Source organism: Aquarana catesbeiana, linkage group LG11 (assembly GCF_042186555.1).
Source record: "Aquarana catesbeiana isolate 2022-GZ linkage group LG11, ASM4218655v1, whole genome shotgun sequence".
NCBI classification, from domain to species: domain Eukaryota; kingdom Metazoa; phylum Chordata; class Amphibia; order Anura; family Ranidae; genus Aquarana; species Aquarana catesbeiana.
In genome coordinates this window covers 181,872,828-181,894,811 of record NC_133334.1, presented here as the reverse complement: position 1 = coordinate 181,894,811, position 21,984 = coordinate 181,872,828, and the positions used below count along the sequence as shown (strand labels likewise).

Below are 21,984 nucleotides of genomic sequence, written 5' to 3'. Positions count from 1 at the left end.
CCCCTGCGCGAAACCACGTAGCTGTACTTTGGCTAGCGGGGTCCGGATAGCAGGCGCAGCGGGGGTGCCAATGCTCGTGGCCGATGGTCGCGACGATCGCCAGCCACGAGCGATCATGTGCAGGAGACACAGAACAGGGACGAGTGTGTGTAAACACACACTTCCCTGTTCTTTTCTGACAGGAGTGACAGATCGTGTGTTCCTATTAGCTAGGAACCACGATCCGTCACTTCCTCTAGTTAGTCCTCTCCCCCTTCAGTTAGAATCACCTAGCAGGGTACACAGGTAACCCCTTCACCACCCCCTAGTGTTAACCCCTTCACTGACAGTGACATTTTTACAGTAATCAATGCATTTTTAAACGCACTGATCGTTGTATTAATGCCAGTGGTTCCAAAAATGTGTCAAAATTGTCTGATCTGTCCTCCATAATGTCGAATTCATGATAAAAATCGCAGATCGCCGCCATTACTAGTAAAAAAAAATAATAATAAAAATGCTATAAATCTATCCCCTATTTTGTAGACGCTATAACTTTTGCGCAAACCAATCAATATATGCTTATTGCGATTTTTTTTTTTTTTTTTTTTTTTTTTACAAAAATATGTAGAAGAATACAAAAAATTAGCTTTTTTTTTTAAAAAAAATGGATATTTATTATAGCTAAAAGTACAAAATATTGTGTTTTTTCAAAATTGTTGTTTTTTTTGTTTTTAGCGCAAAAAATAAAAACCGCAGAGGCGATCAAATACCACCAAAAGAAAGCTCTAGTTGTGGGAAAAGGACGTCAATTTTGTTTGGGTACAACATTGCACGACCGCGCAATTGTCAGGTAAAGCGACGCAGTGCCGAATCGCAGAAAACGCTCTGGTCGGGAAGGGGGTAAATTCTTCTGGGGCTGAAGCGGTTAATAAATATATATTTTTAGCATATTGTTGTGATCACTTGTCTTCAAAATAGCATGGATAAACAAACTTGAATTACTTGGTTGTATTTGTGTAAAAATGTGAAAATCTTCCTAAAAACAGATGTTTGCATCATAAATACAATATTGTTTTAATATTTCAGTATAAAAATTCTGACAATGGGATAAGTACTGGTATAGTGCAGAACAAGTATAGTAGCTTTGGCAGTATTGCCATTTTAAAGGCGTTGCTCCTCCCTATCCAGGAGAGGTGGTGGTGAAACCAGGTTGAACAGAGAGATTTTAGTTTTAGAAAAATTGTAATATGGTTGGCTGCATAAAGACCATGTTAGGAATAGATGAGATTATTCCTAGGTAGTTAAGGTGAGAGGAAGCCCAATTGATTTATATTTTTGCTTCAAGGAGGTTATCTCTGTATCAGGAAGTGTTAAGAGACACAGATTTGTTTTCATTGGTGGAGAGACCTATGTCTGAGAATCGCTTAAGATTAGAGAGTAAGATAGGTAGAGTGGTATGTGGTTGGGTTAGAGTTAGAAGTAGGTGGTCGGCAAACAGGCTAATTTTGTATAACATAATAGACATCAATATTAAGAAGTCCCATGTGCATTAAATAGTCCCTTGTATAAAACAAAATTAAGTCTTGTCATAAATGAGTGACGTGGATTTCATCCAGAAGAAGTATGTGGTGAATCGGGCATAAAACGGGAACGCTTTAGTGAGGTAGTGTGCTTACCAGAAGTAAGCCAAATTGGGGCAAGTGGCTTAAACCCAGCCTGGGCCTTGAGAAGATCAGTCCCGGTGAGGCAGGATAAACACACTCGTCCCGTGTGTACAGTCCACAGAGGTTTAACCAGATAAGAAAACAATGTGAGCGGAATAAATCTAGCCAAAGACTGTCCACCATACATGGAAAAAACACCGGATGCAAAGCAGCAGCAAACCTTCAGGAGATCCTGCTTACCAGAACCCAAACTGGGATAGACAGATGAAATGAGATCCCAAAACGAGCTCCTATAGGAACGGTGAGGATACGTCCTGCCACAGTAGGTTCCAGGCTCTCTTTCAATTACTGGAGATGTCCTCAGACTCTGCTGTCTTGCTGTTTGGCATGGAGCAGCTCACAGTCAGTTCAGAGCAACATTCAGTGTGTAGTCACAGCACACCATTCTCCTCAATAGTAGACACACACAGTCTGCAGTGTCTACTATTGAGGAGAATGGTGTGCTGTGACTACACACTGAATGTTGCTCTGAACTGACTGTGAGCCGCTCCATGCCAAACAGCAAGACAGCAGAGTCTGAGGACATCTCCAGTAATTGAAAGAGAGCCTGGAACCTACTGTGGCAGGACGTATCCTCACCGTTCCTATAGGAGCTCGTTTTGGGATCTCGTTTCATCTGTCTATCCCAGTTTGGGTTCCAGTAAGCAGGATCTCCTGAAGGTTTGCTGCTGCTTTGCATCCGGTGTTTTTTCCATGTATGGTGGACAGTCTTTGGCTAGATTTATTCCGCTCACATTGTTTTCTTATCTGGTTAAACCTCTGTGGACTGTAAACATGGGACGAGTGTGTTTATCCTGCCTCACCGGGACTGATCTTCTCAAGGCCCAAGCTGGGTTTAAGCCACTTGCCCCAATTTGGCTTACTTCTGGTAAGCACACTACCTCACTAAAGCGTTCCCGTTTTATGCCCAATTCACCACATATTTCTTCTGGATGAAATCCACGTCACTCATTTATGACAAGACTTAATTTTGTTTTATACAAGGGACTATTTAATGCACATGGGACTTCTTAATATTGATGTCTATTATGTTGTTCGTTTATAGCGCAGTTTCTCTGTTATAAATTTTGTTTTGGTGTGCCTCACTTGTAACTGCAGCTTGCCACATATACATTTTTCCAAGCGCAGTTTTTTTGTCTCTTTAATTTTGTATAAGTTAGATAGATGGGTTTCAATACAAGAAAGATAATCAAAAAGGAAATAGCTACTGCTGTATTCTCTTTCAGAAAACCCACAATGCTCTGAATCATCTCTGCAATTGATGTTCATTTGTAAAACAAAGATAATTGAATAGCAAAAAAACAAATATAAAACATCAGTTAAAACAAACTTGAGTGAAACTTAAAATACAAATGGGTCCAAAACCATTATAGTTACATTTAAAAAAAAATATAATGAATAATATAAGCACCAAGTTTACTGAAAAAATATAATTACAGTGAAGTACAGTGTTTTTGAAGAATGTATGAAATTACTCACCCTTTTACAAGTTCCACAGCAATAAAATCAGGCCCTTGACCACCATTGTAAAGTAGGAGTCCATCAGGATGTCGCGTACGGAACATGAAGAGGAGATGCATGGAAGCATAAGCCTGAAGCCGCGGCAAAGCAAGGTGGGCTGGACCTGATCGAAAGACTACAGGATCAGCTAACAGTGGACGAAGACCACCAGCTCGAGCATTGAGCTCACAACGTCTACCTAATTCACCATCTTGACACAAATCAAGATATGGTGCTCCATTGTAACGTAAAGCTGTTAAATGACCTAAGAAGTTTGAAGGTGGGGCTGAAAGAAATCTGCGTTCAGTCATTATGCCAGTTTCTAGGTGATGAAGCTCCAGTCGGGTATGGTCACCAGCCATGTGTCCTAAAAACAGATACAAAAAATAATCAATAAGAACAGTATGCGTGTAAAATTACACAGCTCAAGACTAGAATGCCTAGGTTAGTGAAAGCTTAGAGTGAAAATGTAAATATCAATTATGCATATAAATATCACATATAAATATAATTGTATAATGAAGACAGTAAATAGCATTAGGCCCCTTTCACACATGCGGACCGTTCAGATCTGCCTGTCAGTTTTTTCAGGCGGATATGAGCGGTCGCTCCATACACCTCTATGGAGCGTCAGATGTCAGCGGTGACATGTCCGCTGACATCCGATCCGCCCCGATCCAATCCGCAAAATCCAGACGGATGGATGTCCTTTTTTCCATCCGTCTGGCGGTTCAGAACGGATGAAAATGGACAGGCGGTCCATAATCAACCGATCCCACCCAGAGTGCAGAGACGGACTTGTCATCCGCCGGCTCAGTGGGGATCAGTGGAGCGATCACCGCTGAGCAAGCGGAGTAGTGAAAATGGACAGCCCCGTGTGAAAGGGGCCTTACTAAATAAACTATCAAGACCATGGACATTTTTAATTCTCTGCTGCAACATTATACATCCATTTGAATATGTTATGTGGTCATGTGTTTGTAACGTTAAAGTGCATGTAGGGCTGAAACAACTTATCAACTATATTCAATTATAAAAATAGTTGTCAACTATTTTCATAATCAAATAGTTGGTCAGCCGATTAGTTGGCCTGCATACAGAATGCATTGTTTGTTTACATATCAGGAAATCCAGTGCAGCACACATACAGCTCAGTACACTGTCAATGCATGTCAGTGGGTACCTGTGAGTTTGTGAATATGAATATGTGAGGAGCAATGTCTCATGGGGCATGTAGTCCTGGGTAGGAGAAGGAAGTGATTTAAAGTGATTCTAAAAGGCAGAAGGTTTTCTACCTTAATGCATTCTATGCATATGCAACAACCTTTGTTGTTTAACCCTTTCGCTGCCAGGACATGTGCTCCATTTTTACACTCAGGTGGCCAGGCCATTTTTGCAATTTTTTCACTGCTTTTTTATTTTTCACTTACAGCTTTCAGAGTTTGTTAAAGACCCCCCCAGACCCATTATTTTCTGAAAGCACATGACCAGTAGAGTACAAATAGGGTGCTACTTATTTTTAGGGCACAATGTTATTGGCCCAAATGTTTATCAAAACAATATTTTCGTTAAAAACACACTAAAATCATTATTAGTAGATAAAAACACAGTACATTTTACAAAATTCCTGCTAAATATGATGTGCGCTCATGTCACCCCTGTATGCCTGATCAACATATTTGGGGTGCCATGGCTTATATCTGCAGATAATCTCCCATCCACAGAGACAGTAGTATAGCCTGAGTATGTTTTGTTCTCTGAACAAAGCAGAATAAGGATTCACAAACAAACGGTAAAAATGGGAGCCTTTGAATCGTTGTGGTTGGGAGCAGCGTTCATAATCTCAGGCTTTCTGTGATACAGAGACAGGGGGCTGGAGATCGCACATGCTGCCCCCCCGCCCAGACACACCCATAAGACTCCCCTAGTCATTATTCATTGGTTTGTTGTATAAATTCATCTTGTTTGAAAGGATTTCCTGTGTTGACATTCATAACCTGTGAGGACATATCCTGTGGAGGAAGCGATTGACTGTTGGGGCCAGGACTTCCTGTTTGTGACTTCTTTTGTGTGTGTGAATAAAAGCCAAGAGCCTCTGCCCACCCGGTCGGTATTTAAAGCTGAACTGAAACTCAGACAGAGCTGCCAGCCACCATTGCCCAGTGGCGTCCAATTTTGCAGTGGACAGTAAATAAGTCAAGGGGTTGTTGTCAGTCTTCATCACAAAGTTAGCCCCATACAAATAGTCGCGTAGCTTATCTACTACAGCCCATTTGAGGGCCAAGAACTCAAATTTATGCACAGGATAGTTCTTCTCAGGAGGGGTGAGGCTGTGACTCACATAGGCCACTGAGTGGAGTCCCCCCCCGACTCTTGGTACAACACTCTCCAAGGCCATCTCTGCTGGCATCCATGTGTAATTCATACGGTTTAGCTGGATCAGCGTAGGCCAACACCAGTGCTTCAACCAGGCTCTCCTACAGCTGTTCAAAAGACCCTTCACACGTCACTGTCCATTGTTCCTGGATGGACTCACAAGGCTTCCTTGGGCCTCCCCTCTGGGTTTTCTGCTGGTCTCCCTCTGTTCGCTTCTGTTCGCTTCTGTAATAGCTCATTCAATGGCCGGGAAATCTGTGAGTTCTTCACAAATCTTCTCTAGTAAGAGCAGTAACCCAAGAATGACCTCAACTCGGTGACGGTATTTGGGCGAGGCCAGGAAGTGATAGCCTTCAACTTTTGAGGGTCAGTTCCTTTTCCCTCGGCTGACACCACATGCCCTAGATACGTGATTGAGGTCTGGTAGAACTGGCAATTCTCTAAAGACAGCTTCAACCCCTCGGTGTGTAGTCACTGGAAAACTTTCTTCAACCGAGCTTCATGCTCCTCCAACGTTCTGCCGAACACAATGATATCATCGAGATAAACTAGCACTTCCACCAAGTTCATATCACCCACAGTTTTCTCCATCAGTCTCTGGAAAGTAGCAGGGGCCCCTTGTTAGTCCCTGTGTCTTTTGAGGGTCAGTTGCTATTCCCTCGGCTGACATCACATGCCCTAGATACATGACTGAGGTCTGGTAGAACTGGCAATTCTCTAAAGACAGCTTCAACCCCTTGGCGTGTAGTCGCTGGAAAACTTTCTTCAACCAAGCTTCATGCTCCTCCAACGTTCTTCCGAACACAATGATATCACCCTTGATATCATTATATCACAGCTATAGCTTAGCTTGCTCCCTGCTGATGGTGGCTTGCATGCGGATTTTGTGAACATAAGTGGAATTTTGAACTAAAGTGGAGAGTTAATAACCAGGAGTTGTGCTTTTGACTGCTTCTGCTTGAGCTTTCTCCCTGCTAATGGTGGCTTGCATGTGGATTTTGTGAACATAAGTGGAATTTTGAACTAAAGTGGAGCGTTAATAACCAGGAGTTGAAAACAGGAGTTAAGACAGGAGTTTTCTAACCTGTAAGTAACATCTTAAACTTCCTTTAAGTAATTGTATTGTAACTGGGAAATGAGTGCTAGCAGGGTTGAAGATTTTGCTCAGTGCACAGTGTGCCACAAAATTGGTGCAACAGCTCCAGGATGGATACCGCTGTGACAGATGTGAGCAGGTTGCCCTTCTGGAAGCTCGCATTAGAGATCTGGAGGAGCAAGTTGCAACACTGGGCAGAAAAGGCAACCTTGAAAAGGGTCCTCTGCTCTCTGAGCAGGTGGTCAGTAGGGTTGATGTGGAGGGTGGAGGGGCAAGTCAAGATTATCAGATAGAAATATGGGTTAATGTAGTTAGAGGGAGTGGAAGGGGCTTGCAGAAAAGGAAGGCCAGTCCTGTATTTGTGCATCAAAACAGATTTGCCAAGTTGGGTGAAGATGTGGAGGTGGCAAACACAGAGGTGGCAGCACTAGATGTCACTGCTACCCCTAACAGCCAGGAGAGCAGCCCATCTAGTAGAGGTGGTGAGGGGAGTGCAGGTAGGCCTAGACAGTTGGTGGTAATAGGGGATTCTATAATCAGAAGGACTGATAGAATAATTTGTCGCCAGGATCGCCTCAACCGAATGGTTTGCTGTCTCCCTGGTGCTAGGGTTCACTATGTGGTGGACAGGGTGGATAAATTATTGAGAGGGTCTGGGCATGACCCAGCTGTCTTGGTCCACGTTGGAACCAATGACAGTATACAAGGAAGGTGGAGGCTCCTTAAGAATCAATTTAAAGAACTAGGCTGCAAGTTGAAGGGAAGGACCTCCAAGGTGATATTCTCTGAAATATTGCCTGTGCCACGCGCAACACAGGAAAGGCAGGGGGTGATTAGAGAGCTGAATGCATGGCTAAAGACCTGGTGTAGGGAGGAGGGATTTGGGTTTCTAGAGCACTGGGCTGACTTTTCATTGGGGTGCAACCTATATGCTAAAGAGGGATTGCAGTAAAAATGGAAGGGGGTCTGCTGTGCTGGGGGAGAGGTATATGGGAACATTGGAGGAGTATTTAAACTAGGATGGAGGGGAGAGGGTGAACTAGAATTACATCAGGCAGACAGGTCAGTTTGGGGTCAGACATTAATGGAGGGTGGAATGGGGATAGATGGGGGAGGGTTATGGCAGGTGACAAGAAAGTTCCCATGTTGCAAACAGCCATTGGAAACTATAGTGCCATTTGTACTATTAAAAATGATATGAAAGAGTGCGCATGCGCGCGGCGCCGGAGCAGGACATGCTGTGACCGAGCTCCGCAAGCCCCGACCTAAAAGAAGCTATTAACGGCTAAACGGGACGCCACCGGATAGCTAGCATACATCCCGGGAGCGGATCATGAAGCGGGGGACCGTGGGGAGCTCCAAGAAGGCCGAAAAACAGCCACAACAGCCCCGCTCCACTCGGGCCCAGCAGCAATCCCCTCAGCCTAAGATGGCGGCCGGAACACAGAGGGGAACACATGGAACAGAATACCATGCGGAGGGACGGACACCAGAGCCTGGTAAGGTGCAGGGGATGGAGGAGGAGGGATGGGATGTCCCCCGATCCCAGCAACATTCCCCACAGCTAGCACCCCCATTAAACCAGAGGGCCCAGAGGAAGATTGGCGCCTCATCACAACAGCTAAGGCCTTCCATCACACAGATGGCGCCACAGCAAAGTACCCATCCGCATCCAGAAACATCCATAGATGGTTTGGGACGGGACCCCTTCTCATCCCAATCCCAGGAAGAACCACAGACCCCCAGACAAGCCGATCTGAATATGTCTCCCCTGTCAGTTTCTCCAGACAGAGCGCAGTTTAATAACTCTCCTGCCTCATCTACAGACAGACACATGGCAGAAATAGCAGAAATAGCACTAAGCCAAAGTAGTTCAATACAACCTCAAACATCAGAACCCGCTGCTTACTCCGGAGATGCCATACTACTTGCTAGATTTTCAACCCTCCTACAACAGGAACTTTCCAAAGCTTGCACAATTATAACCACAGGGATAAAAGATGACTTCCAAAACATAGGAGACAGGCTAGACACCATAGAATCCAAAATGGATGGTACTGTAAAAAGAGTTAATCAAAATTCCAGAATGATATCATCACTACAAGACCAATTGGATCAAGCCAATGCCAAAATCGAAGACCTGGAAAATAGGTCGAGAAGATATAATTTTCGCGTGCGTGGCCTCCCCGAATCTATAACTGACGTGGAAGGAGTTGTTCATGCTTTAATGAAGGATCTAATACCTGACATTACACCACACCAGCTGGAATTAGATAGAGTCCATAGAGCCCTCACGGCTCCCAGACCTGATGGATTGCCACGTGACGTGATAGTCAAACCTCACTTTTATCGGGTCAAAGAAAAAATAATGTTGGAAGCAAGAAACAAAGATGATATTTTGCTACAAGGAAGTAAAGTACAGATCTTTGCTGACATATCACAGACGACGATCCAGAAGAGAAGACAACTGAAACCCTTGCTGACTCACCTGATTAACCATCAGATCAAGTACCGCTGGTCCTTTCCATTTAGACTGTCCTTTACGTACAGAGGGAAGTCACATTCATTCACAAATTTTCAGTCGGGAGAGGAGCTACTCCTAGAATTGGGAATAATCAATAGAGATTCCAATCACTCCGACTCCCCAAATAATGATGGTCGCCCGATCTCCCCCATATGGTCTCAACAAAGAAGATCATCTTCAAGGAAATCGCATCCTTTCACCTGAGCGCCCAACAACATCTCAATGGATCATCTCCCATACCACTCTGGCAAATCTTGCCGATGCTGATATAAAACTACCGAAGGATTCCTATCTGCAAAAAAATGACTACGGACTGCCTTAATACCTAATCAGGCGAACAATATGATAATACATCGACCCCCTCCCCATCCCCTCCCCCCCCCCTCCTACTTCCTCTTCTATGAGCCAAGTTGGAGGTCTGGTCCCCTCCTCCCCCCTCTACTTAAAGAAAATGCTCTTCATTTGGGAGCTCTCCTTCCCCCTTCCAAAAATTTTTTTTTTTTTTTTTTTTTTTTTTTTTACCCACACCCGTCTCCCCCTGTTCTTATTTTGGGTCCTTTTCAGTTACAGCACAAGAAAGGTCGGGGCAGTAACACATGCCACTCCTAGTGAACTTGCCTCTACTCATTGAGTGGAGGCAACTTTACAATATTATGGGGCTGAAAACCCCTGAGATCGCACTACCAAATAGTGCGATGGTTATTTTTTACCTAAGGATACTGTTGAATTGTTATGGTTATAGTTTAATGAACAAAGCGCAATATATCTCTAACTCTATTTCTTCTCTTTTTCCCCTTCTAATCTCTCTCTCTCTTGGTGCACTCCTGATACAGAAATGGATTCTTTTTACACATCGGAGAAGATCTCCAAAACGTGAGTACGGTTTACCGAACAAATATGACCAATAGATCCTCCACTAAATTCAATATATTAACACATAATGTACAGGGTTTGAACGCTCCGGTTAAACGAACCAAAGCCTTCCAACAATACCACAAAATGAGAATAGATATCTTACTACTTCAAGAGACACATTTCTCCAAAACATCTGCACCTAAATACTTACACGCACGATACCCCACGTTTTTTGTGTCGAACGGACCATAAAAAAAACGGGGAGTAGCAATCTGCATAGCGAAACATATACCATTTTCTCCCATTAACATCATCCGGGATAAAGAAGGACGTTATATTATGGCTAAGGGGAAAATACATGATAAGGTAGTTACACTACTCTCCTACTACGCCCCTAACACAGGACAAAAACAGTTCCTACACACAATGCTAACGACAATAATGCCACATGTGGAAGGTCACGTGATCCTAGGAGGAGATAGCAATGTTTCTTTAGATCAAATACTAGACAAATCCAACCCAAGCAAAACGCTCCTAAAACACACCCCGAAACAAAGTGGAGAGATTGCTCGTTTGCTCCATAGTTATGACTTGATTGACGTATGGAGAAATGCCCATCCCACGTCCAGAGACTTCACGTTTTATTCCCATGTCCACAAGACATACTCCCGCATAGATCATTTATTTACACTCTCCCCACTACTTTCATTTATCTCATCGACTAAAATCATCCCCATGGCTTGGTCTGACCATTCGTCAATACAAATCACTCTTGTTGATTTATGGTCAAAATCAGCACCGTCGTCGTGGCAATTAAACGAATCCTTATTGAATGATCCCATCATTGAAAAGGAGATAGAGCTAGCTATTAAGGAATATTTCCAAAACAATCTCCCCTCATCCCCGTCCCCTACGATAACATGGGCAGCACACAAGGCCACCATTCGTGGTAAGTTGATTCAGCTTGCCTCTAGAGCAAAACGAGAACGCGAACTTACGATAAAAAAACAAACAGAAGAACTTCAACGCCTCACACGGGACCAAAAGACAAATCAAGCCGTTGATCTTAGAGACCAGATTGATATCGCGCGCACAGCCCTAAATATGAGCCTTACCACAAAAGCGGAAAAAAATATAAGATGGGCTAAACATAGATACTATACCATGGGAGATAAACCAAACAAACTCCTAGCTCGGAAACTAACTCCTAGACTTTACACACCAGCTCTACCTAAATTGCGTCTACATAATGGTCAGACTACTCAGGATCCACAATTAATACTACAAGAATTTTGTTCTTTTTACTCCAAATTATATGACACCCCTACACCTCTACAGGCAAACAAGGCTGAGGAATTTCTCAGTGATATTACATTACCCACATTGGAACGGGATCACACAGAACTAATGGAGGCGGAATTCACAGCAGGAGAAGTGGCCGCAGCTATTAAACACATAAACCCCTCCAAAGCACCGGGCCCCGATGGTTTTTCTGGACATTATTACAGAAAATACACTGAAATATTAGTTCCCCATTTATGCTCTTTCTTCAATGAAATAAGAAAAGGAAACCCACTCCCATCACATGAAAATACTGCCTATATTCATATAATACCCAAACCAAATAAAGATCATGGAGACTGTGCAAATTACCGCCCAATATCGCTAATTAATTTAGACTTAAAGATAATGACTAAAGTTTTGGCCACTCGAATGAATTCATTTATATCCAAATATATTCACCCAGACCAGGTGGGATTCGTACCCAATCGTCAGGCCTCAGATCAAACTAGAAGAATTATTAATATAATATCTGCTCTGAACTCAGGGTGGGACGGGGGAGGCCAGAGAGGAGCACTTTTGGTCTCTCTGGACTTACACAAGGCCTTTGACTCCATTTCATGGGACTATCTATTTTTCATATTGAAACGCTATGGGTTTGGCCCTAATTTCCTGAAGACATTAGAAAACGTTTACCATACTCCCACAGCACACCTAATTGTCAAGGGTTTCCGGTCTCAGCAAATAGACATACACAGAGGAACCAGGCAGGGATGTCCGTTGTCCCCCTTGTTGTTCATTCTAGCAGTGGAACCATTAGCTATAAAGATACGAGCCCACCCAGACATACTGGGAGTGAGGAGTGGTGACAGGGAACATAAGTGTGCGTTATTTGCAGACGACCTGCTGCTGCTCCTCTCCTCTCCGATCACCACACTACCTACCGTGCACATATTACTAACACACTTCACGTCAATCTCAGGCCTAAAAGTAAATCATTCGAAATCCCAAGCCCTTAATGTACGATTACCAACACACATAATTCGTGCTTTACGAAACTCATACACATTCCAGTGGAAAGATACAGCTCTTCCATATTTAGGTATCTTTCTTACCCCATCGCTAGCCACATTATATAAACATAATTACCCCCCCTTATTTAAAAAACTATTGGAGGATCTCAAAAGATGGTCAAATAATCCCCCATCCTGGTTCGGTCGACTGTACTCATTAAAAATGACTATTCTTCCAAAGGTGTTGTACCTGTTCAGAACCCTCCCCATAGCAATAGACAGAGCGGACCTAGCGAGGTTCCAAAATAAACTCCTGGAATTTATCTGGGGAAACAAGAGACCCAGGGTGAATAGACGAACATTATACACCCCCAAATTGCAAGGGGGATTGGGGGTACCAGACCTGATAAAATATTATCATGCAGCACAATTAGCACAGCTAACACGATTCCATACCCGACAATCAAACCCACTTTGGATGAAAATGGAAAAAGCTTTATTTCCCAATAAGGAGATCAGCCACCTAATGTGGATGAAACCGAAGGACAGACCGACAATAATGTGTCCGACACTGTCCTTGTCATTCGAACTGTGGGATAGACTAGCAACTACTTATAAGTTTAAATCTCCTCATACTCCATTAGCCCCATTATTAAATAACCCTGTCTTCGCCCCGGGTCTCTGTCCCCACGAGTTTAAATGGTGGACTAACAAGGGATTGTTACGGATAGCAGATTTATGCGACCACAGAGGGGTTATATCTAAACAGGTTCTGCAGGAAAAGTACCAACTACCGAATACAGAAATATACCGCTATTCCCAGATAGCGCATTTTTTAACTACATTGAACCGTAGTTCGGATCTAAATAAATCCACCCAAATGGAAAATTTCTGCAGAACCATAGATAAGCACTCGGGTCACATATCATTGATATATGGTATTTTATCATCATCCTCTCAGAAATTGTTTTATATGGAAAAATGGGAACAAGATACAGGTATCAACCTAACAGTTGAAGAATGGCACAAAATATCTCTCCAGGCTTCCAAGTCATACATTAATACCTCCTTAATAGAGGCAAATTACAAGGTTCTGGTGAGATGGTATATGGTTCCAGTGAAAGTGGCAGCCTTTGTCCCGCAGTGCTTTAGAGGATGCAACAATGAAGGCACCATGATACACACATGGTGGTCCTGCCCAAAAGTACGTAGATTTTGGATCCGTACATACAATTTTATATATTCATTAACCCAAGTGAACTTAATGAAGTCGCCCTTGCAAGCGCTGCTGGGACACCCAGTAGATGGCACATCGAAATATATGCGAAAACTCATAAATTTTGTGTTTGTTGCAGCAAGAATAGCGATAGCAAAATCATGGAAGTCTCCAACGATTCCCTTTTATCTCATCAAATCTAAACTGTCATGGATTATGGTTAATGAACGTTTGTCTGCTATATTAAATGACCAAATGCATTTATTTGAAAGAATATGGGACCCTTGGTTAAAATATATCTCGAATACATAATGCGAGGAAATACTTAAAACTCCCTCGCCCTAAGACAGGAGTGCACCTCCCCATCCTCTTCTTCTCTCTATCCTCTACTTCCTACTGTTCTATCCTTTTCCTTCTTGTAACTCTATCAAATATAATAAGCATTAAAGAGTATAGGGTTGATCGAAGCCCTAAAGCTGTTATGGGAGGATCATATACAGGTTGCACTAGGTTGGGGAGCTTGGGAGTGAGAATTCTCCTCCCGAGACTCCTCAGGCTATACATGAAATGCCATAAAGAATTAACAATCATATGGAATTATCTGTCGTGTAACCTCCCTATCTCTTTCATTTTGTTCTTTTTACTTTTGTACGGTTATTTTGTATAAATGTCTTGTTGTTGGTTCTTATACCTCAAACAGAACATGTAAAACTTTATCTTGTGTAAAATCTTGAATAAAAATATTGGAAAACAAAAATGATATGAAAAACACCAGAGCAAAATGTAATAATGCATTAAAGTGTTTGTTCACCAATGCCAGAAGTCTGCCAACCAAAATAGGTGAGTTGAAAGCACTGGTGCACGAGGAGAGCTATGATGTAATCGGTATTGCTGAAACTTGGCTTCAATCCTCACATGACTGGGCTATTAATATTCCTGGCTATGCACTCTTTCGGAGAGACAGGGCAATAAGGAAAGGTGATGGGGTCTGTCTCTATGTGAGAAGTGATCTTAAAGCAAGTATGAAAGAGGACCTGGTTGATGGAGAGTGTGATGAGTCTGAAGCATTATGGGTGGAACTGCATATAGATGTGCGTAGTTCAAAGTTAATCATTGGAGTTTGTTATAGACCACCCAATGTTAACGAGAAGGTGGAGACTCAGCTCCTTGCACAGATGGAAAGGGCTGCAAGGGCTGGGACGGTGATAATAATGGAGGATTTTAACCACCCAGAAATTTACTGGAGTAATGGCACTGCTGGGACAGTTAAAGGGCAAAAATGTATAAACCTATTACAAGACAATTTTAGGGTCCAGTTTATTGAGGCCCCAATTAGGAATGAAGCTCTGCTGGACCTGGTAATCTCAAACCATGCAGAGCTTATTACTAATGTTCAGATAAAGGAACACCTGGGTAGCAGTGATCATAACATGATTTCATTTGATATTAGCTGTAAACAAGAAATACATATGGGAAAGATAAAAACACGTAACTTCAAGAGAGCAACTTTTCCAAGCATGAGGGCTGCTCTCCAGGATTTAGACTGGGAGGGAATATTGGCATCGATAAACACAGAACAGAAATGGGAATTCTTCAAAAAGACTGTTTGGGACCTCACTGCAAAGTATATTCCTATGGGCAATAAGTTTAAAAGGCTAAAAATAAAACCTATGTGGCTCACGGTCAAAGTTAAAAAAGCTATAAACAATAAGAAAAGAGCTTTTAAAAAATATAAAAATGAAGGAACACTAGTGTCTTTTAAATGTTACAAAGAATTTAACAGAATATGTAAAAAGGAAATCAAGGATGCAAAAATTCAAAACAAACGACAGATTGCAAAAGATAGTAGGACAAACCCCCAAAAATTCTTCAAATATATTAATAGTAAAAAGGCCAGGTCTGAGCATGTAGGCCCTTTACAAAATAATCTAGAGTGGGTGACTGAGGACAAAGAGAAGGCAAATGTATTAAATACTTTTTTCAGCTCTGTGTATACAAAAGAGCATGGGGGAGCTCATGTCCATAATGGGGGTGGTAGTGACACAGCCCCGAATGATCCACAATGGCTCAAAAGTGATATGGTCCAGAATTATTTAGACAGAATAAAAGTGGATAAAGCACCTGGACCTGATGGCATCCACCCACGGATCCTAAAAGAATTGAGCTCTGTAATTTCAAAGCCATCGTATTTAATTTTTAGGGACTCATTAATGACAAGAATAGTACCACTGGATTGGCACAGGGTGAACGTGGTGCCTATATTTAAAAAGGGATCAAAGTCTTTATCAAGTAACTATAGACCTGTTAGTTTAACTTCTATAGTCAGAAAGATACTGGGGCATTTAATAAAAGACCAGATAGACAAGTTCTTGCTGGGAAAAAAACATTTTAAGCAACAGACAGCATGGATTCATGAAAGACAGAAGTTGTCAGACAAACCTGATTTCTTTTTATGAAGAGGTAAGTAAAACCTTGGACAGAGGGGTGGTTGTAGACGTGGTATACTTGGATTTTGCAAAAGCGTTCGATACAGTTCTGCACACACGGCTCATGTGTACCTGGCACACCCTGTGCGCACGCCTATGTCCGACGGACTCGGCTTTCTAGCGTACAAACCGGTCGTCTGTGTGCTAGTCCGAAAGACCAAAACTGACGCATCCTCTGAAGCAAGTACAAGACGTAAGCACTCGGTCTGGTAAAACTAGCCTTCGTATTGAAGCTAGCACATTCTTCTTCTGTGATCTTTTAATACAGCGCATACTTTTTTTCTTTATAATGCGAGAGGAATGAATTTGTTTTGCTGCTTATATTCACACAGAGTTCTCACAAACTACTTTGTTCATTATTTATCCTCATGCCATGACTAATATTATATTTTTTAAAAAGCCAGATCTCCAGAAATAATTTATTAAATTATTTTTTTGACTCATCTTTAGTATTTTTATATTTAATCAATATCTATTTTACAATTTGTGCTAAACTCTCAAAAATGTTTTTTTTTGGAGTTTCAAGTTACCACAATATCCTTATTATTTTGTATTGTTTTAATGAACCTTAATTAGGTTGGTGTCCTTTGTTAATTTAACATAGGGGTGTTATTTTCAAAAGGCAAATTCATTTTACACTACAAGTACAAAGTGTACTTGAAATTGCACTGAAAGAGAATTTGGAAGTGCAATCGCTGTGGATCCAAGGGGCACATGCAAGGAAACCCAAAAAAATCATTTTATCTTGCACATGATTGGATGATAAAATCAGCAGAGCTTCCCCTCATTTCAGATCTTTCCCTCAGATTTACAGCGACTGCACTTCCAACAAGTGCACTTGCAGTGCAATTTCTAAAGTGCACTTTGCACTTGTACTTTGCACTTGAATTGCAAAATGATTTTGCCTTTTGTAAATAACCCACATAGTTATTTTGACATGTACCTGCCTACTCACAAACAAAATGTCCCTTTTGAATCAAAACACATAGTCAATAATGTAAGGTAAAAAAAATATCCATTTTTTTTGGAAAAACATAAATGAGGAAGGCAACACTGGAGACACTTTTGGAATGTGTGAAGCCTTTTGTCCCCCAGGACACACATCAAGTTAGTGGAAAATAAAATTGGGATCTTGCGAATAGGGAGCACAATCTGCGTCTTCTGTCAGACCAGACTGAAGCTAGGCAATCACCTTCGACTCTTCCGTGGAGCTTTCCCTGCATGGAGCCACAACTTCAAAGCAAGGTTTCATATTCCTATTTCAGGACTGAAATATCACTGTGTTTTAAGTATACCTTTTGTTTCATTCTCATAGGGGAGAAAAGACTCAGACAACAGTCCGAGGATCCCAGCACCCCCCCAAGTCACTAGCCTGAAGCAGGAATTACCCCAAGCCCCAGCCCAAGACCACGCCCACCCAAAGATCTTGAGGAAGGAGAGGTGGAGGAAGTGTGCGAGATTTGCACCCCACCAAGTGAGTGACTGACACCCCAGCTTAAGGTAATCTATTTAGGCGTGCATATTTTTTAACTCATCTTTCTCCACAAATTTTAGGTGATGTTCTGGTTGTGGAAGGCCAAGCGTCAGAGCCATTTAGCACAGACAGTGCACAAAGACTGATTGGGCAGATAATGGTGTGGAATGGCCAAATTGATCAAATGCGAGAACAAATTGACAGCATGAGAAATCGTTTGGACAGCATGCAACAGGAAATGAAGAACATGATTGATGTTTTGGGCAGAATCTAATCACTTTTTGCCTAAAAACATCAATCATGTTCTTCATTTCATTGTAAAATTTTACCTTTAAAATTTTTTTAAGTTGTGAAATAGTAATATCAAAATTTAGCAGATGCACACGGTGTGTCATCATGTGCTATCTTCCATCAGGGGACATCAATGTACTTGTTTTGTGTTTGCCACACCTTCCTCATAATAATGTTTGTGAGAGGAAAAAAGGGATTGCACACACAAAACACATCCATTGCTCCCCCGTGATGGGAGATAGCACATGTTGACTTGAACCATATGTACTCTCAAATTGTGTGCATCTGCTAAATTTTGATTTTACATGGGTGACATCACCAGCATCATTTTTGACATGTTGAACTTTGTAGGTTCCTGTTATTTTTTTGTATTAGGTTTTAAAAAACCCTGTTAAGCATAAATTTGTAAATAAAAAATATTTTTGAGAAATATGCCTAAAATAACACACAAAAAATATATTGTTCAAAAAACAAAAAAAAAAGAAGAAAAACAAAACAAAAACATAAACACGTTTAAAAAAAATGCACCTTTCAATGTGTTTTTACTACTACAATGTGTGTCGCTTATTTATCAATAACAGTTTCTTAATTTTTTGAGTGTTTACAGTGACAAAGGGCCTTATTAACTAAAGGGAAATGCACTTGCCACTACAAGTGCACTAGGAGACAGCCAAAACTAAATGCAAACAAGAATAAAAACAAGAGATTTTATCCAAAATAATTTTTGTTTATTTGGTAAAAGGTTAAAGTTGTTCTTGCATTGCAATGGCCCCCCGACCATTAAAATAATTGAAATATCTGTCCCGCACTTGATGGACGGTTTGGGGGGCCAAGCAAGTACAGCCAGTATCCAGGCCTGTGAGTGGAACTTCGCCACTAAGTCCGGCCTCAGGCCCAACAGAGGTAATATATGTTGCAGAATGTCTTCTCAAAAAATTATGGAGAATGTAGCAAGCCATTATCACATGATTTATTTTAAATTCCACCAGATTTACGGCTGAGAGGAACAATCGGAACCGGCTGGCCAGAATCCTGAAGGCATTCTCAACAACTCTTCTTGCTCTGGCCAGCCGGTAATTAAATACCCTCCTCTCAGGGGTGAGGAACCTTTGGGGGAATGGCCTCATCAAGTGCTCGCCAAGAGCAAACGCTTCATCAGCGATGAAAACTGAAGGGAGTCCATCAACGTTCTGGTCATCAGGTGGCAATCCCAGGCCACCAGTCTGGAGACGCTGGCACAACTCGGTCTGTGCAAAGACTCCTCTGTCCGACATCCGGCCGTTCTTCCCCACGTCCATGAACAGAAAATCCAATTGTGCCGAGACCATCAATACTACACTATGAAACCCCTTGTAGTTAAAGTAGTAAGACCCCGAATGGGGTGGTGGCACAATGCGGATATGCTTCCCATCAATCGCCCCGACACAGTTGGAAAAGTCCCAACGGTCAGCGAACTGGAAGGCCACAGTCTGCCATTCCTGTGTGTTGGAAGGAAACTGTGCATTCAAACAAGAAAAAAAAAGATATAAGTACTTTTAAGCATAACTTTGCTAGCAGATTACACAAAAACATTCTTAAACAACAGCAGTCGAACATTTTTAAAATGTGTTATTTATAAAAAACAAAAACATGAGGCCCACTTATAAGATTACTCACCCCCTCTGATGGACCATTGATCAATTTGTATGTGGGGGGAGGGGTTCTAATTTAGTAGAAGACCACACCTGACATTTGGAAACATTTGAGGGGGTGGGGGAGGGGTTCTAATTTTGTAGAAGACCACACCTGGCATTTGGAAACATTTGAGGGGTGGGGGGGGGGGTAAAGCAGTACAATGTAGCTGACAATATACAGTGTTAAAGGGACTATAGGGTAGAGGTATAAATGGACCCAGGATTGCATGGTGGTTAGTGAAGGTAAATATGCATGTAGGGCAAAAAATGATTAATGGAAAAAAAAAAACAGGCATGCATGAAGATAAAGGAGACATTCACAGCATATTCCAAACATGGTAATTATGTAACAAGGAAATTTAGACAATACATTAGCAAACATTAAATACATATCATGTAAGATTAAAGGATAAAAAAATTACCTTCATATAGTCCTTCTGCAGGACCTGAAGTATCGCAGAACAGGTCTCTGGGATTATGATCCCCAGAGCCTGGGGGGAGATGCCTCTCGAGAACTTCAAGTCCTGAAGACTTCTGCCAGTCGCCAAGTAACGTAACGTGGCAACTAGCCTCTGCTCCGCAGTGATGGCTTGCCTCATGCAGGTATCCTGCCTGTAGATATAAGGGGTCAGCATAGCCAGCAGATCCTGTGATAATTCCTGAAATCCTCAGGATTATTCTCACAGATCTCATGGAGCAATGGCATGTGCGAGAATTGGTCATGCTGGCGCAACCAATTCTTCATCCATGAACTCCTCCTCGCCCTGTTCATGGACTGGACTCGGGTCAGAGTATTAACCTCAACACCAAGTCCCCTCGCAGCACGAACTCGAGAACGAGTACGTCCACGCACCATTGCTTCAAAACGGTCGGCTGGTCAAACAAACAAACTTAGAACAAACACACTGAAGAACAGCAAGACCTATGAAGAGTGACCTGAAAATCAGGAACGAACGGACCAGAACGGCCTGCTAAACAGGTTACGAACTGACCAACCCGCACTGAAAACCAGATACAAACCTCACAAGCACAAACTTAACCGCAGAAAACGATCGAAATAAGCTGAAGTGTGAAAAGCGCGAATCGTCTCTAACCAAACTTCTACTAACACGAGATAAACACGAGATTAGCAGAAGGAGCCCAAAGGGTGGCGTAATGGTGCTTGAACTTCCTTTTTCTAGTCCCGTCGTACGTGCTGTACGTCACCGCATTCAAAACCATCAGACTTTTGGAGTGATCGTGTGCGTCCAAGTCCGTCCGTTTGTAAGTCCGGCGCACCTACGCTACAAAGTCCGTTGGAAAGATCGCCGGACCAAGTATGCAGTCATGTGTAAGCGGCATTACTCTGAATGGTCTACGGTTATCAGTGGTGTACCCCAAAGTTCAGTGCTGGGACCCTTACTTTTTAATATCTTTATAAATGAGATTGGGTCTGAGATCAAAAGTCACATTTCTGTCTTTGCAGATGACACCAAGCTATGCAGTGGAATAACGTCCTTACAGGATGTCTCCAGTTTACAAGCCAACCTCAATGCACTGTCTAATTGGGCGACTATGTGGCAGATGAGGTTTAATGTTGAGAAATGTAAAGTTATGCACTTGGGGGCTAAGAATATGCATGCATCATATATGCTAGGGGGAGTACATCTGGGGGTTTTGGTAGATCATAAGCTCAATAATAACATGCAATGCCAAGCTGCAGTTTCCAAAGCGAGCAAAGTCCTTTCTTATATTAAGAGAGGTATGGACTCCAGAGAGAGATATATAATTTTGCCCCTGTTCAAATCATTAGTAAGACCTCATCTGGAATATGCAGTTCAGTTTTGGGCACCAGTTCTCAAAAGGGATATCGGGGAACTGGAGAAAGTGCAGAGAAGGGCAACCAAACTGATAAGAGGCATAGAGGAGCTCAGCTATGAGGAAAGATTAGAGGAACTGAATTTATTCACTCTTGAGAAGAGAAGAATAAGGGGGGATATGATCAACATGTTCAAATATATAAGGGGTCCATATAGGGAACTTGGTGGTGAGTTATTCTCTTTACGGTCAACACAGAGGACACGGGGGCACTCTTTACGTCTAGAGGAAAAGAGATTTCATCTCCAAATATGGAAAGGTTTCTTCACAGTAAGAGCTGTGAAAATATGGAATAGACTCCCACCAGAGGTGGTTCTGGCCAGCTCAGTAGATTGCTTTAAGAAAGGCCTGGATACTTTCCTAAATGTACATAATATAACTGGGTACTAACATTTATAGGTAAAGTTGATCCTGGGAAAATCCGATTGCCTCTTGGGGGATCAGGAAGGACTTTTTTCCCCTGCTTTAGCAAATTGGAGCATGCTCTGCTGGGGTTTTTTGCCTTCCTCTGGATCAATTGTGGGTATAGAATTGGGTATATTGGATTGTACAATATTTTTTATTTTATTTATTTATTTTTTATGGTTAAACTGGATGGACTTGTGTTTTTTTTTTCACCCTGACTAACTATGAAAC

At 42.1% G+C, this 21,984-nt stretch overlaps 1 protein-coding gene across 28 annotated transcripts in view; it reads right to left on the bottom strand.

Annotated features, from left to right (window-relative positions):
• Nucleotides 1–21,984, bottom strand: part of NRXN2 (neurexin 2) — a 3,426,600-nt gene that overhangs the window by 1,058,004 nt on the left and 2,346,612 nt on the right. For all 28 annotated transcript variants that reach the window (XM_073605072.1, XM_073605074.1, XM_073605073.1 and 25 more), the window contains one exon: nt 3,186–3,573. In XM_073605072.1, coding sequence (XP_073461173.1) covers nt 3,186–3,573 — 388 coding nt within the window. The remainder of the gene's footprint in view (nt 1–3,185; nt 3,574–21,984) is intronic.